The 12614-nt window shown below is 43.2% G+C and overlaps 2 protein-coding genes across 2 annotated transcripts; both read left to right on the forward strand.

Moving 5' to 3' along the window:
* Positions 1-2130: 2130 nt before the first annotated feature.
* Positions 2131-4968, forward strand: exosc6 (exosome component 6). The gene is made up of 2 exons (XM_012867577.3): positions 2131-2463; positions 4310-4968. Exons 1-2 carry the CDS (start codon positions 2186-2188, stop codon positions 4860-4862), a joined length of 831 nt encoding a protein of 276 aa, XP_012723031.1. The 5' UTR covers positions 2131-2185; the 3' UTR covers positions 4863-4968.
* Positions 4969-7601: 2633 nt separating this feature from the next.
* Positions 7602-9399, forward strand: foxl1 (forkhead box L1). Its single transcript, XM_021319026.2, has one exon. The coding sequence runs from the start codon at positions 7850-7852 to the stop codon at positions 8981-8983; it is 1134 nt and encodes a 377-aa protein (XP_021174701.2). The 5' UTR covers positions 7602-7849; the 3' UTR covers positions 8984-9399.
* The last annotated feature ends 3215 nt before the right edge of the window (positions 9400-12614 follow it).

Consider the following 12614-nt stretch of genomic DNA (forward strand, 5'->3'; position numbering starts at 1 on the left):
TACGAACTTCATCTCGGCTGATGCAATGGAGACGCAGGTGTCACAGTCCGCATCTTACTCATATGGCAGGTTTTATTTTGTTTAAATGTATTTATTTAGAAATCCACAAATCCCATTTTCATTGTACAATATTTAATTTGTATGACATACTTTTTTATTTAGAGGGAGGGAATATACACAGCAAAAGTATTCATTTATTATTAAATAATAATAATAATAATAATAATAATAATAATAATAATAATAATAATAATAATAATAATAATAATAATAATCTATTTTTAAACAGTTGTCTTACATTTACTTTAATTATTAAATAAAAAACGGTATAAAAGATACTGTTTGAGCATGATCACTGAACTGTTGAAGAGATATTTCATTGTTTTTTTTTATGGATTTGAACTTAATTTATTTGTGTTATTGTTTATTAAATTTTGCTTATTGGTTAATTGTTTCTGAAGTGAATACATTTGTTTAATAATTCTGGGGTCTTTCTGCATGGAGTTTGCATGCTCTCCCTGTGCATGCATGAGTCCTTTCCAGGTACTCTGGGTTCAATCCATAAACATGACTGTTAGGTTAATTAATCTCATGTTCAGCTCTAATGTGTGAGTGTTTGTGTGTGTGCATGGTTGTCTGTCCTATTTCTCTGTGTTGCCCTGTGATGGACTGGCAACCTGTCCAAGGTGTACCTCTTGCCCAATGACCCCTAGAAACAGACACCAGCCCTCCCACCACCCTGCAGTCGATGAGCTGGTACAGAGAAGGGATGTATTGTTTGTACTGTATGTCTGTTCATGTATTTATTTAATGCTTTTTTGGTACTTCTGTCCTTATAGTTGATTCTAAAACTTATAACATTATTTTCACTAGCATGCATTTTTTGCACAATGCAGTCCATGAAAATTATTAATACATCAATCTGCCCCCTCAACCTCACCAATGTCTCACTGCTGTACATGTCCTGCTTCATTCACATATATTTCTCAACCATAGCTGTCTATCTAGCATATTGCCATATAATCATCAACCGAATGTTCTGTAGATACAACGAAACTCATTTTGAGAGACGTTCTCAAAGCAAACATCACACTTATTCATATTTCCTCTGTACTAATCATGCCCGTTTTCCTCCACCTGCAATTATTTTTGCTCATCTTCTTCATTCAGATCCCACAACGCTGTAGGGTTTTATTTATGTGTTGTAAAATCTAGCTCATCCAAATTCAAGTTACATTTTAAATTCATATTCATTCGTAAACAGCTTGGAAATGGTTCACCTGTCGAGTGGAAAAAAGAAAAGTTAGAATTTTCATAATATAGTTGCACTTTTTAAGGTAAGTAACAACTAAATAAGCAATATTCATTCTAATACCATGTTTTACAGATGAAAATCAGGTACTTATGGGGGTTAGATCTGGAATACAGAAAAAACAGGGAGCAACAACTTCTGTATATTCTGTTTCCCCTTTTTCCCCATCAGTCATACTGTTGATATAAATGTTAAAAATATATTGATGTTAAATTATAAAAATGTGAAAAATACATTTATACTTTTGAAAGGACTTCTTTTAGATGTAGGCCCAATATGACCAAGTCTGTAAGTTTTGTAAAAAAAAAAAAAAAAATGCTGGCAAATTTCTTTGTTTTCTGATTAAGTTAAATATTCTTGATTAATGTCCTTCTTACTTTAACTTTTCTATATAATGTTTTGCATAACACTGGCTTTTTGTTAAGTATTCATGTATATAATTGTATTTAAAAAAAATTCATTATGGCTTTTTGTTAAGTATTCATGTATATAATTTTATTTAAAAAAAATTCATTATTTGTTACAAATCGCCCTTTGTAATGTAATATTTTAATTGTAAATGTTTGGTACCTATTTGTACTGTAAAATGTGAAATAAAGGTTATATTGGGAAGAAAACTTTTGCATAGGACCATCATTTGTAACTACTTTTTACTAAAGGCTTATCAATCGATATTATTTGAATTTGAAAAAACATATGTTATAGATTCAGCAGTCTTTCACGTATATTTCTATACATCATTTTGACGGAAAAAATATTCTAGCGAAAAAAAAAAAAAATCACGAAATAAACAAACAATCGACAGCGGAACCTTTCTCCGCTAGCTGGAGTTATCCGGGGACCGTTTTTACGGGCGGTTCACTTCAGCGAGTCATGCCGACCGACAACAAGCGAGTTCGCGGGCCCGAAGTGTCTCAGAGCCCGTCGCTGTTCTGCTCCCGGCCCGCCGGGGTCCTCTCCTCGCCCGGGCCCAGGGCGGACGGCCGGCAGCGCGACCAGGTGGACGTCCGGCCGGTGTTCGTCCGCTGCGGCCTGGTGAGCCAGGCCAAAGGTTCCGCTTACATCGAGGCTGGGAACACCAAGGTGCTGTGTTGCGTTTACGGACCGCGGGAGACGGAGCGGAAAGATGAGACCGACATGAAGTCTGGAAGGTGTGGGTCGATTTTAAGTCCTGCTGATCATATGGGGGGTGTTTAGTGTAAATGTTATTTGTTAAGGAGGTTGTGTCAGGCTAAAGCGTGGAATGAGATCTGGCCTCTGCGTGGGGTGTTAAAATTTCCTAATTTATCATAACGTATATACCTCATGCACCTTTTCCTCCTTTTGGCACCTTCTTTTGATTATTGAGCCGATGTGACACGTGAATTTCTCCACTGTGAGATCAATTAAGTCTATCTTATCTTATAAATTTTACTAACAGGTCTTTTTAGTTGATGTTTTCTGGCTGGAGCGGCATCTCAAAGCATCTCTACTGCAGGACCCCCATCTTTATACCCAACAATGGGGGAACGAATGATGGAGGACAAAAGTCACAAATGAATAAAAGTTGCACAGTGGATATCAGAACATATCGGGGATCCCGTTCTTAATCCATTGGGTTCAAAGTGACGCTGAAACACCCTTTGCATCTATAACGCCTTCAACTGTTCAGGGAAGGCGGTCCACAAGGTTCTGGAGCGTGTATGGACATTTTTGGGTGCTTTTTAGCATGGTGGTGGCAGCATCATGGTCTGGGATTACCTTTATGCAGATGAAACTGGGATTCTAAGTAGCTTCCATTAGGGCTGGACGATATAGGGAAAAAAAGCATATCGATAAAATAGAAATCATATTGATCGATATTGATAATTATCAACAAATTCAAAACATATATTTTAAGTGCAACTCTGGACATTTTATGCTGTTGCTTAGCAACCTATTTTTAGATACAAAACACTGAATTCAAACTCAACACTTAATTCAATGAATGTTTTACCAAAACTGCAAGTTTAAAAAAAAGATAAAGAAAAAAGACTCTTTGAATTCTTTGAAGGGGGCGGAGCTTGGTGATGGAGTGCTCCTGGGTCTGCGTTGTGATTGGTCGGGATGATTATTGACTAATAATAATCTACATCGGTAGAACGCAAAATGAAAGGAAAACTGTTATTCTATTGAAGTTTTTATTGACCCGTTTTTCTTTCATCGATATACGTTGCATATATTTTATTATATATATTTTATTACTGCATTTTTATCCTGTACTGTAATTCACTGCAAGGTATCCTGTAGAGTTACTGAAATTTTTCTGAGCTGTATGAAACGAAATTTCGTTCTGTATGCACTCTGTGCATACAAAATTACAATAAAGAAAGTCTAAGTCTATCAATCGATATATATCGTTATTGAATTATCGTCCGGCCCTATAGCTTCCGTATCAATTAGCTTTGTTCCCAAACCCTTCAGGTGTCTGCTAGGAAGATGAAAACCGGGAGGGATTTTATATTTTCAGCGTCGTGGCGAGTCCAAGAATACATCGAATTCAACAAATTAATGACGTCATGAGAGGAAAATCATGCTCTGCAAAGATGGAGCTGGTGAACGACATCACCTGAACAGGGTTGTGAGCAATCTGACCGCCGTTTGGGGGGGGGAGGTTTCCCAGGCAGAGTGGGCCGGTGGAATGAAAGCTGTGAGGAAGTGAGACGGTCCAGGGAAGCACTAGTTTAGACGTTGTTGCAGATTTCTTTTATCCGCTGTTGAGCTGTGCAGGATGTGCGTCGTGTTAAAGGTGGAAAACCCCTTTAAGTGGTCGCTCATGAGCTGACTTTACACTTTGAAGAGCTTCTGTGTCTATTAACTGCACTTTTTTAAGCCTCGCTCTGTTTTCTGGTCCTGATCTGGACTCTTGACTCCGGTCTGGAAACAGAGCGGGTCGCCCGTCGTGTTTTTTCAGCAGGCGGTGGAGTTTGTGAGATCCGTTTTAAGGGAGAACCGTGTGTGTGTCTCTGTCTCTCTCAGGCTGACCACCGACATGCGCTTCGCTCCGTTCTCCTGCCCGGAGCGCGGCTCCTGGATCCAGGGCAGCCAGGAGAAGGACTTCTCTCTGATGCTGCAGGAGAGCCTGCAGCCGGCCGTCTGCCTCCACAGGTACCCCCGCTCCCAGGTGGAGGTCAACGTCGTGGTTCTGGAGAACAGCGGCTCCGTCCTGGCCCACGCCGTCACGTGCGCGTCCATGGCGCTGGCGGACGCCGGGATCGAGATGTACGACCTGGTGCTGGGCTGCTCCCTGCGTCAGGACGGCGGCTCCTTCGTGGTCGACCCGACTTACCCGGAGGAGAACAGCAGGAGGCCGAGCGGCGGCGGGGGGGAGAAGCGGGGCGGGTTGACGGTGGCGTTCCTGCCCAGTCTGAACCAGGTGTCCGGGCTGCAGTCGGACGGGGAGATGGCGGAGGAGACCCTGACCGCGGGGATTCGGACCTGCATCGAGGGATGTTATAAACTGTATCCGGTGATCCAGCAGGCTCTGATCAAGGCTGTTCGCAGGGCGGCGCCGCCTCCAGCAGAGAGCTGAGAGACAGCCTGAACTCCCACTTTAACTTTTATCTTTATTACCCACATGTTTTCTATCTGTAGTGTCTTTTTTTCTTTCAACAAATTAAACACACATTTCTCAATAGTTTCTGACGCACAAAGTTTTTTTTTTAAATTAATTATTGGGCTTTTTGCTTCCTGATTGTCAAACTTTTTTAGGAGGCGGGGTCTATAGGGAATGTGAGCATATATTAAAAAAAAACAACATCTCAGACCAACTGTCAAGCACGGTGGTGGAGGAGTTATGATCTGGGCTTGTTGCTGCTGCAGCCGCCAAGATGAAGATCATTGGTACAATGACAATCCAATACCATAAATTCCTCTCTGTGCCAAGGTATCCCAGATGTAGAGATGCAACGGAAAAATCGGCTGCTGGCCAGAAACGGGGGACTTTGGCCTAGATCGGGCCAGACAGGTGACCCGTCTGCTGGAAGCTGAAAAATCACATAGTTTTTGTCTTTTTTTTAATTCGGGAATGCGGATTAAAAAAATACCTAAGATAGCAGGTCAGGTACATCCACCATCTTTGGCGTAGCTGCGGCTCCTGAGTGAAGACGTCTCACTCTTAGCTATTTTCACCATCAGTGAGGGTTTGATATAAAAATGAGATGTTAAAAGGGAACAGGATTTATGACATTTCTAATGTGTCTGTGGTTCATCTAGACTGTGAGAGGGCTGCACCTAAAGGGGACAGCAGGAAGGATCATTAATCCCAAATGGAGATGAAATTCGTTTCGCAGTTATCCCCATTTTTTTCCCAATCCTTTGAACTTGTTGGCAGCCTTTAGGAATCTCAGAAATACTGTAAGGATCGACATTCTCCAAGGAATAACCGCAGAGATTTCTGTTTTTATTGTGCTAATTGCTAACATGAGGTCATAATGCTAGTTTAAAAACTCAGAGGCATTCCTGTAAAATACTTTAGACATGAATTGAGAGAGAGGAAAGGACCAACTTTGAAAAAAACTGCAACTTTTTTTTTTGTATTAATGAACTTTCTCCATTTTGACTTCATAGATGATTTCTTTCACCTTTTGGCCCTTAACCTCAAATGTTATTAGGTTATAATATTTAGGTCACAAATTAGCAGAGATGTAGTATTTTAAAATCATGGCCACTCTTTAACCTCAAACCTTTAGATGCATCCCTGGTTTCCCAGTCTAACCACCGTAATGGCATACAGCAGGAGCAGATAACAGGTAACACCTGAACAGGTAGATATTAGGGGATCCATGGCCAGCCACACTTTATAGGCCAAAAATAGAGGTCTACCTTTCACATACTCAAAGCCTATTAAAAATACACTCACTTTCCTATTTTACAGATTAAAAATGTAGATTTTATTACAGATGATTTTAATTTTTACCTGGAATTCAGGAGAAGAAACAATTAAACTGAAACAAGTGATGGACACAGTTTAAACTTAATGCCAGTGAAATGATCCTTAATGAGTAATTTCCTTAAACTTTTTAGGTCCTTTCCCAGGACTTGGCAAATAATTTACAAATCATTCAGACATTGACATCTGTTTACTTGTTTGTTCTGTTGAGAAGATTTTTATTGTTTGTAGTGTATTTAAGTATTGAAGCAGCTTTGTTTAGCGTATGATGTTCAAGACAAATTTCCCCATGGGGACAATAAAGTATACGTTTATCTATTTCATTGTGAACTTATCCTGGAACTTATCGTTTACTTCCCCAGAACTTAACGAGCAATTTCACAACTTTATTGTTGTTACCTTCTCCCAACCTACTGGTTACTTTCCACAACTTACAGTATACTTCCCAAATCCTTCCTGGATTTTACTGGTTACAGTTTAAATGTTACTTCCTTCAACTTTCTGGACAAACGGCATAAAAGTACCTTATAAGCTGCAGAAAGTAACCAGCAAGTTCCAGAACCAGCTGGAAAGTCCCACAATTGCAAAGAGCTCTTTATGGATCATAATATGTGTTCTGGAGGATTCAAATGTCAGATCCTGAATTCTTCAGCTCTCGTCTCATCCTTACATGTTAGTTTAGTTTAATTGTCTAATGAATCACCGTCTGGTCAGAGAGAAACAGAGCAAACTTCAGAGTTTATTCACCAAAAAGCTCCGAATCCCTAATGTAAGCAGGGCCCAGCTGGGCCCACTTGGAAAGTTGTTATAATCCTCCTCTGACCTATAAACAGGAAAATACAGAATATGGAGCATCATGCTCCCATCTCCAAATAATACACGGACTATGTTGTCCTTGTAAGGGAATCCAGCTCTGCAGCTACTCGGGAAAATTCAATCTGAGACGTTTGAAACGTCGGATCCTAATATTTTCTCCTTTAAAACAGAAATAATCACTTTATTACGCGAGCACTCCAAGCTGAATGTGACTTTCCCACCATTTATTTTTATATTTCAGCAGTTAGTTGTGATGTTTTTCTATAGTTAGGGATCTCTAGCTACAGAAAACGAACCGGAATAAACATTAAAAAATCACAGCTGAGTTTTTCTTGTTCTTCCATGCCAGTTGTGGGACCTCAGCCTGACGCAGCCTGATTTGTTCAGTCATCCATTAAATGTGTCACCAGATATAGTTTCCTGCAGAGATGAATTCCTGTGCGTCAGGATTTTATACGTCTTATAAATAACAGAAACTGTTGGAAGTTATTTTCCTTTTATTTCAGTGACCCCCCCCCCCCCCCCCTCCTCCTCCTCATGTTTGCTTGTCCTCTCTCTGTGGAGCAGCTCTCTGCGCGCAGGGCTGGACCTGAGATTTCAAACAGCACATCAGCGCGTTTCTGGAAATGCTGCCCGGAAATTTGTCCAAATAAACACAGCTTGATTCGGCCTGGGTGGGCAGACTTATCAAGCACTAATTCTGTAAACAGATGAGGGGAACAAGCGAGCCCCTCATTGGCTGTTGGCAGGAGGAAGCGGGGTAGGTGAAATTTGAATGAGTGTGGGTGGGCTGAGAACACGGGCTGGTTCTGATGGACGCTTTATTTCTCGGTTCAGAGTCAACAGAACGCAACAAACCTCCAACAGCTCTGGATCGTTTTCTGGGGCCACATGAGTCTGAGGAGTCAGTCCGTGAAGGAGCTCCCCCCGCCCTCATGGCTCTGTTCCCCGGCCGCCTGCCACCGCTCGCTGTCCCCCACTCGGCTTTGAACATCTCCGGACCCCCGCTGATCTACCTGTACGGAGGGGAGAGCGCGCTGAGCCTGGTGTCTGGCCCCCAGGAGCCCCCCCAGAAGCCTCCCTACAGCTACATTGCGCTCATCGCCATGGCGATCAGGAGCGCGCCCGGCCAGCGCGCCACGCTCAGCGGCATCTACCAGTTCATCATGGATCAGTTCCCTTTCTATCAGGACAACAAGCAGGGCTGGCAGAACTCCATCCGACACAACCTGTCGCTGAACGACTGCTTCATCAAGCTGCCCAGAGAGAAGGGCCGGCCGGGCAAAGGCAGCTACTGGACGCTGGACTCCAGCTGTCTGGATATGTTTGAAAACGGAAACTACCGCCGCAGAAAGAGGAGGGCCAGGAGTCAGCAGGACGCTTCAGACGGCAAAGATCCCGGACCACGGCGCGCAAAGTGCCCGGGGTCATCCAGGGGCCCTCAGAGAACTCCGGCTGATTGGAGGACAACGCAGGCTCCAGAGATGAAGCGAACAGAACCGGACCCTGAATCTGTCCTTTTGAATCTTACCCAGCAGAACCCCCCCACACAGAGACAAAATCTGTTGTCCGGCCACGACCCCGCTGGCTCCACGGAGAGGAGGGCGGCGGACCGTCACGCCGAGTCAGGCTCGGTTCCGCTGCAGCCCCACCGGGCTCAGCTGTGCTCTGTCAGCGGCGCAGCAGACACCAACCTCCCCGCTGCCTCACAACAATCACCGAGAGGAAACCCTCAGAGGACGGACAGGTCCAAGGGCTTCACCATCGAAAGCATCTTATCCAAAAGCCAAGACGAAGCGCGCCACCGCGTCCTGGATGTTTCAGCTGGGAGTCTCTGCGCGTCCCCGCTCCTCGGTGCGCGTCCCCATCACCTGGTGCAGGTGGGATTCCCCTTCTGCTCGTACCTGTCTCTCACCTGCTCGGACTCCGTGCTGCGCTTTAAATGAAGAGGAGGAACAACACATTTGTGGTTTTACGCACAGATGCGTCATGGTCTGACAGCCAAAGCGGGTTTTTTTACGCAGAGGACACAAGTTTGAGCTCTTCTTAAGATCTGCGCCATCTCCTCTGTGGATGATGTTCAGACAGCGCAGCAAAACAACAGGGAGGCGTTTTAGTTCATCTGAACGCATGCGTATTTGCCAGATATGTGAATATTTTGTTCGTGTATGACCTCTTGCTTCCTTCACTGTTGCAGAAAAAACATTTTTTTTAGTGAAACCTTTTGTAATTTAACACGACGGGGCCTGGAGTTGCCTGACAACATGAGGATAAATATCGCTGAATGCTGTAACCAAAACATATAAACTGGTCCGCCTTGCATTTGTTATGTTGCAAAAATAAAGTTCAGGTAGATATCAAACTATTGCATTTTTTTATTGCTTTATTTTAACCAAAGAGAGTCAGAAAACATGACGCAGTGTCAGTCTTGTCAGCTAATCTGTTGTGCATCACAGATTGTATTGATGCTGTTTGCTCGCAGCAAACTGCAGTGAGCGGTTGGTTCTCTTGATTGAAGGTTTCAGAGTTCAGAGCTGCTGCAAACTGATGTCAGAATAAAATCTGAGGAGTTGAGTGAAGCATCAGCGACAAGGAGAAAATACTTCCAGCGTTTTCATCCCTCCATCTGGAACCGGACGTTCACCTGTGAGCAGCTCTTTGCCTTTGCAGACTGGAAATGCTGCAGGGATCATTGAGCCCTAAGATACAGCGAAAAGATAGAAAATCCCTCAGACTATGGAGAAAACGTCAGATCAGGAAGCAGAAATGAGAAAATCCACGACAGTAAACTGTGAAAGTAAATCCACTGAGCAGATATAATCAAAAATTCTTAAAATATAATTAGAGTTGTGACATCTGGAGCTGAGAGGCGTCTCTTCCACTCACATCCACTCATATTTTGAATATAAATTCCCTTTAGACTCTTTCTAAGATCTCATGACGGAGGCGGCGAGGGGGAGTCATTGGTCCACTCTGAAAAATGCTCCTCTGAGATATTAAAATAGACTTTTCCTAAAAAGTGTGAACCCACAACCCCTCCCTGCTCCATTTAAAAAAAAAATGCTTTTGATATCTGACCAATTTCCCAAGAAATCCAAGTAATTCTGCAACATTTTTATTTGTGGCTGACTGTTGGTATGAGTATGTGTCAATCAGAAGGTTGTGGCTTTGATTCCAGCTTCCCCTTGTCATATGTTGATGTGCCCCTGGGCAAGGCACCACAGGTTGCCTACCGAGCTGCGTATCGGTGAATGTGTGTGATTGGGTGAATGTGGCTCAGGTGTACAGCGCTTTGAGTGGTCAGTAATACTGGAAAAGCCTTATAAGTTCAGTCCATTTAGCATTTATAATGACCAATAGACAGACCTGATGTCTGATGCCAGGAAAAGGTGGACTGGACCGGGTCTACGGTTCACGACCAGTCGCACCCCGCCTGCAGCTGTATAAGACCCTGACCACCTCCTTTTATAACGTCCTCGTTTTTTGCATACTTCACATTTACCCAGAGAAACTACAGTCCATTCAAACTGTGTGATGGAATATGTTTCATCAGCCTCTCCACGTTGTTTTTTCAATGTTTGGATTAAAGTGCGTTATTTTCAGGTTTTCAGAGCGAAATATGATCAGAAAGCGTATTTCCTGCTTTACTTGTTGGTCTTTAGGTTGACGGTGACGTTTAGACAATGAATTAATTTCACAGAAAACAAAAAGGCTCTTCATCTTTTTTTGTATTAATGTAAAAAAAAAAATCCAATCATACCACAATTCTATTTGATTAATTTACAGTTTAATTTTATCCCATGTATGGTTTACTTTATTCACCTTTTCTTAAGCAGGAAATTAAACTACCTTTTCACTAAAAAATTAATATTTTAAAGTAAATTTTATGTTCTTCTAAAGCCCCACAATTCTTTTAATCTCATCAGCACACATTTCTTTTTCATTTGTTACGATTCTGTGATTGTCTTATTTAAAGTTGAAGCAAACTAGTCTATGGAGCCCCTAAAGGGACATTTAAGAGAAATAATAATAAAAAAAGAACATTCTGGTGCACACCTGATACTTTTGGCCAGAAAGTAAATTTTTCTTTATTTCCCTTCAAAGTCCCTTTAGGGATTCAGTACAAACCCAACATTAACTAAATTAATTAAGCAGAAGGGAAACTTGTGCTCCCCCTTCCTCTGTTCATGCCGCCCTGGGCAGAGAGCCATATCTCCCATATTAAAAACAAACACTGATAGAGCGTTATGGATCAGATACTGTTGCAATGGCCTAGTCAAAGTCCAGCCCTCCTCGTTGATCTAAGTGGTAGGATCTCCAGGGAGTTGTGCAGAAGCAAATGTTGCCAAAGCTCAATTAACTGAAGCGCCGTTGGAACAATAGCGGGTAAAATTGCTCCGCACCAATAAAGTCAGAAAGAAAATGACAGCTGGGTCGCTGCAGAAGGTGTTTATTCTTTGTTTCTGTTTTAATGAACACTGTTAGAATCTGACCTTAAAACCACAAGTAAGGTCCATCTTTATCAAATAAGAAGTGTCTGAGCTCCAACCTGTCGCCTGCATCCACCCAGCGGGCGGGGCCGACAGCAGCATCACCGTCACGCCTAAATATAGACTCACACTCTGCAGAGAGGCTGTGCAAATCAGGAATGTTTGTTTGAAATAAATAAACTTCCCTCACAATCACAAGCATTTCCTGTGTATACGATTCTCTGGGCAAACGTGTAAATAAAACATGATGAAAACCTCAGAGAGGGAGAGACGTTGGGAGAGCAGAGGAGAGCGGATGGGTCTCTCTGGGATCTGGCTGCCATTTCCACCAGCGCACAAACCTCTGAGGCCCCCCTTCACCCTCCACTGATCCCTAAAGCCTCTCCGGTTACCGAGCGGCTTAATAGCTGTTCAGGCTTTGTGTTGGAGGAGGAAAAGATCCTCCTGAGAAGGCGTCTCAGGCGGCGAGGAAGTCCCGTTCCGATCTGTTTGTTGTGAGAAGAAACAAGCTGAGCTGACGTAGGCGCAGGCAGCATCAGCACCGGGATGGGCCCCGGCGTGGAGGCGGCTTCAGGTCCAGGAAGAGCGGGATCGCCTTACTGGGTTCAGTCAAAAAATGTTTTTCATCAGAGCCGCATGTAGTTCATCACGATCTGTGTTTGTTTTGTTGGTCTTAAGCCTCCATTCATCCTAGAAAACACGAGAAAATAGACTCGAAACAACAAACTGACCACAGAACCAGGACTGATTTGGGATTTTTATGAGTCAGAGGCCACATTTCAAAACAAACCGGCTTTATAAATGTCTTGCTGGCCACTTAATGCTGTGGGCTGCACAGTGGGCCAGCGGTTAGCATCGCAGCCTGAAGGTCCTGAGTTTGAATCCCTGCTTTGGATTGATGTTTCTGCATGGACAGTGTATTCTTCGCTCAGTCCAGAAACATGGCTGTTAATTGGTTGCTCTAAGTTGCCCTGCGGCGTGGGAGTGGGCATGGTGGGCTCTGTGTTGCTCTGTGATGGACTGGCGGCCTGTTCTGGACGTACGTCGCTGATCACTGGCGACAGACAGTGATTCAGTGATTGTTGCC

Source organism: Fundulus heteroclitus, chromosome 2 (assembly GCF_011125445.2).
Source record: "Fundulus heteroclitus isolate FHET01 chromosome 2, MU-UCD_Fhet_4.1, whole genome shotgun sequence".
Classification (NCBI taxonomy): domain Eukaryota; kingdom Metazoa; phylum Chordata; class Actinopteri; order Cyprinodontiformes; family Fundulidae; genus Fundulus; species Fundulus heteroclitus.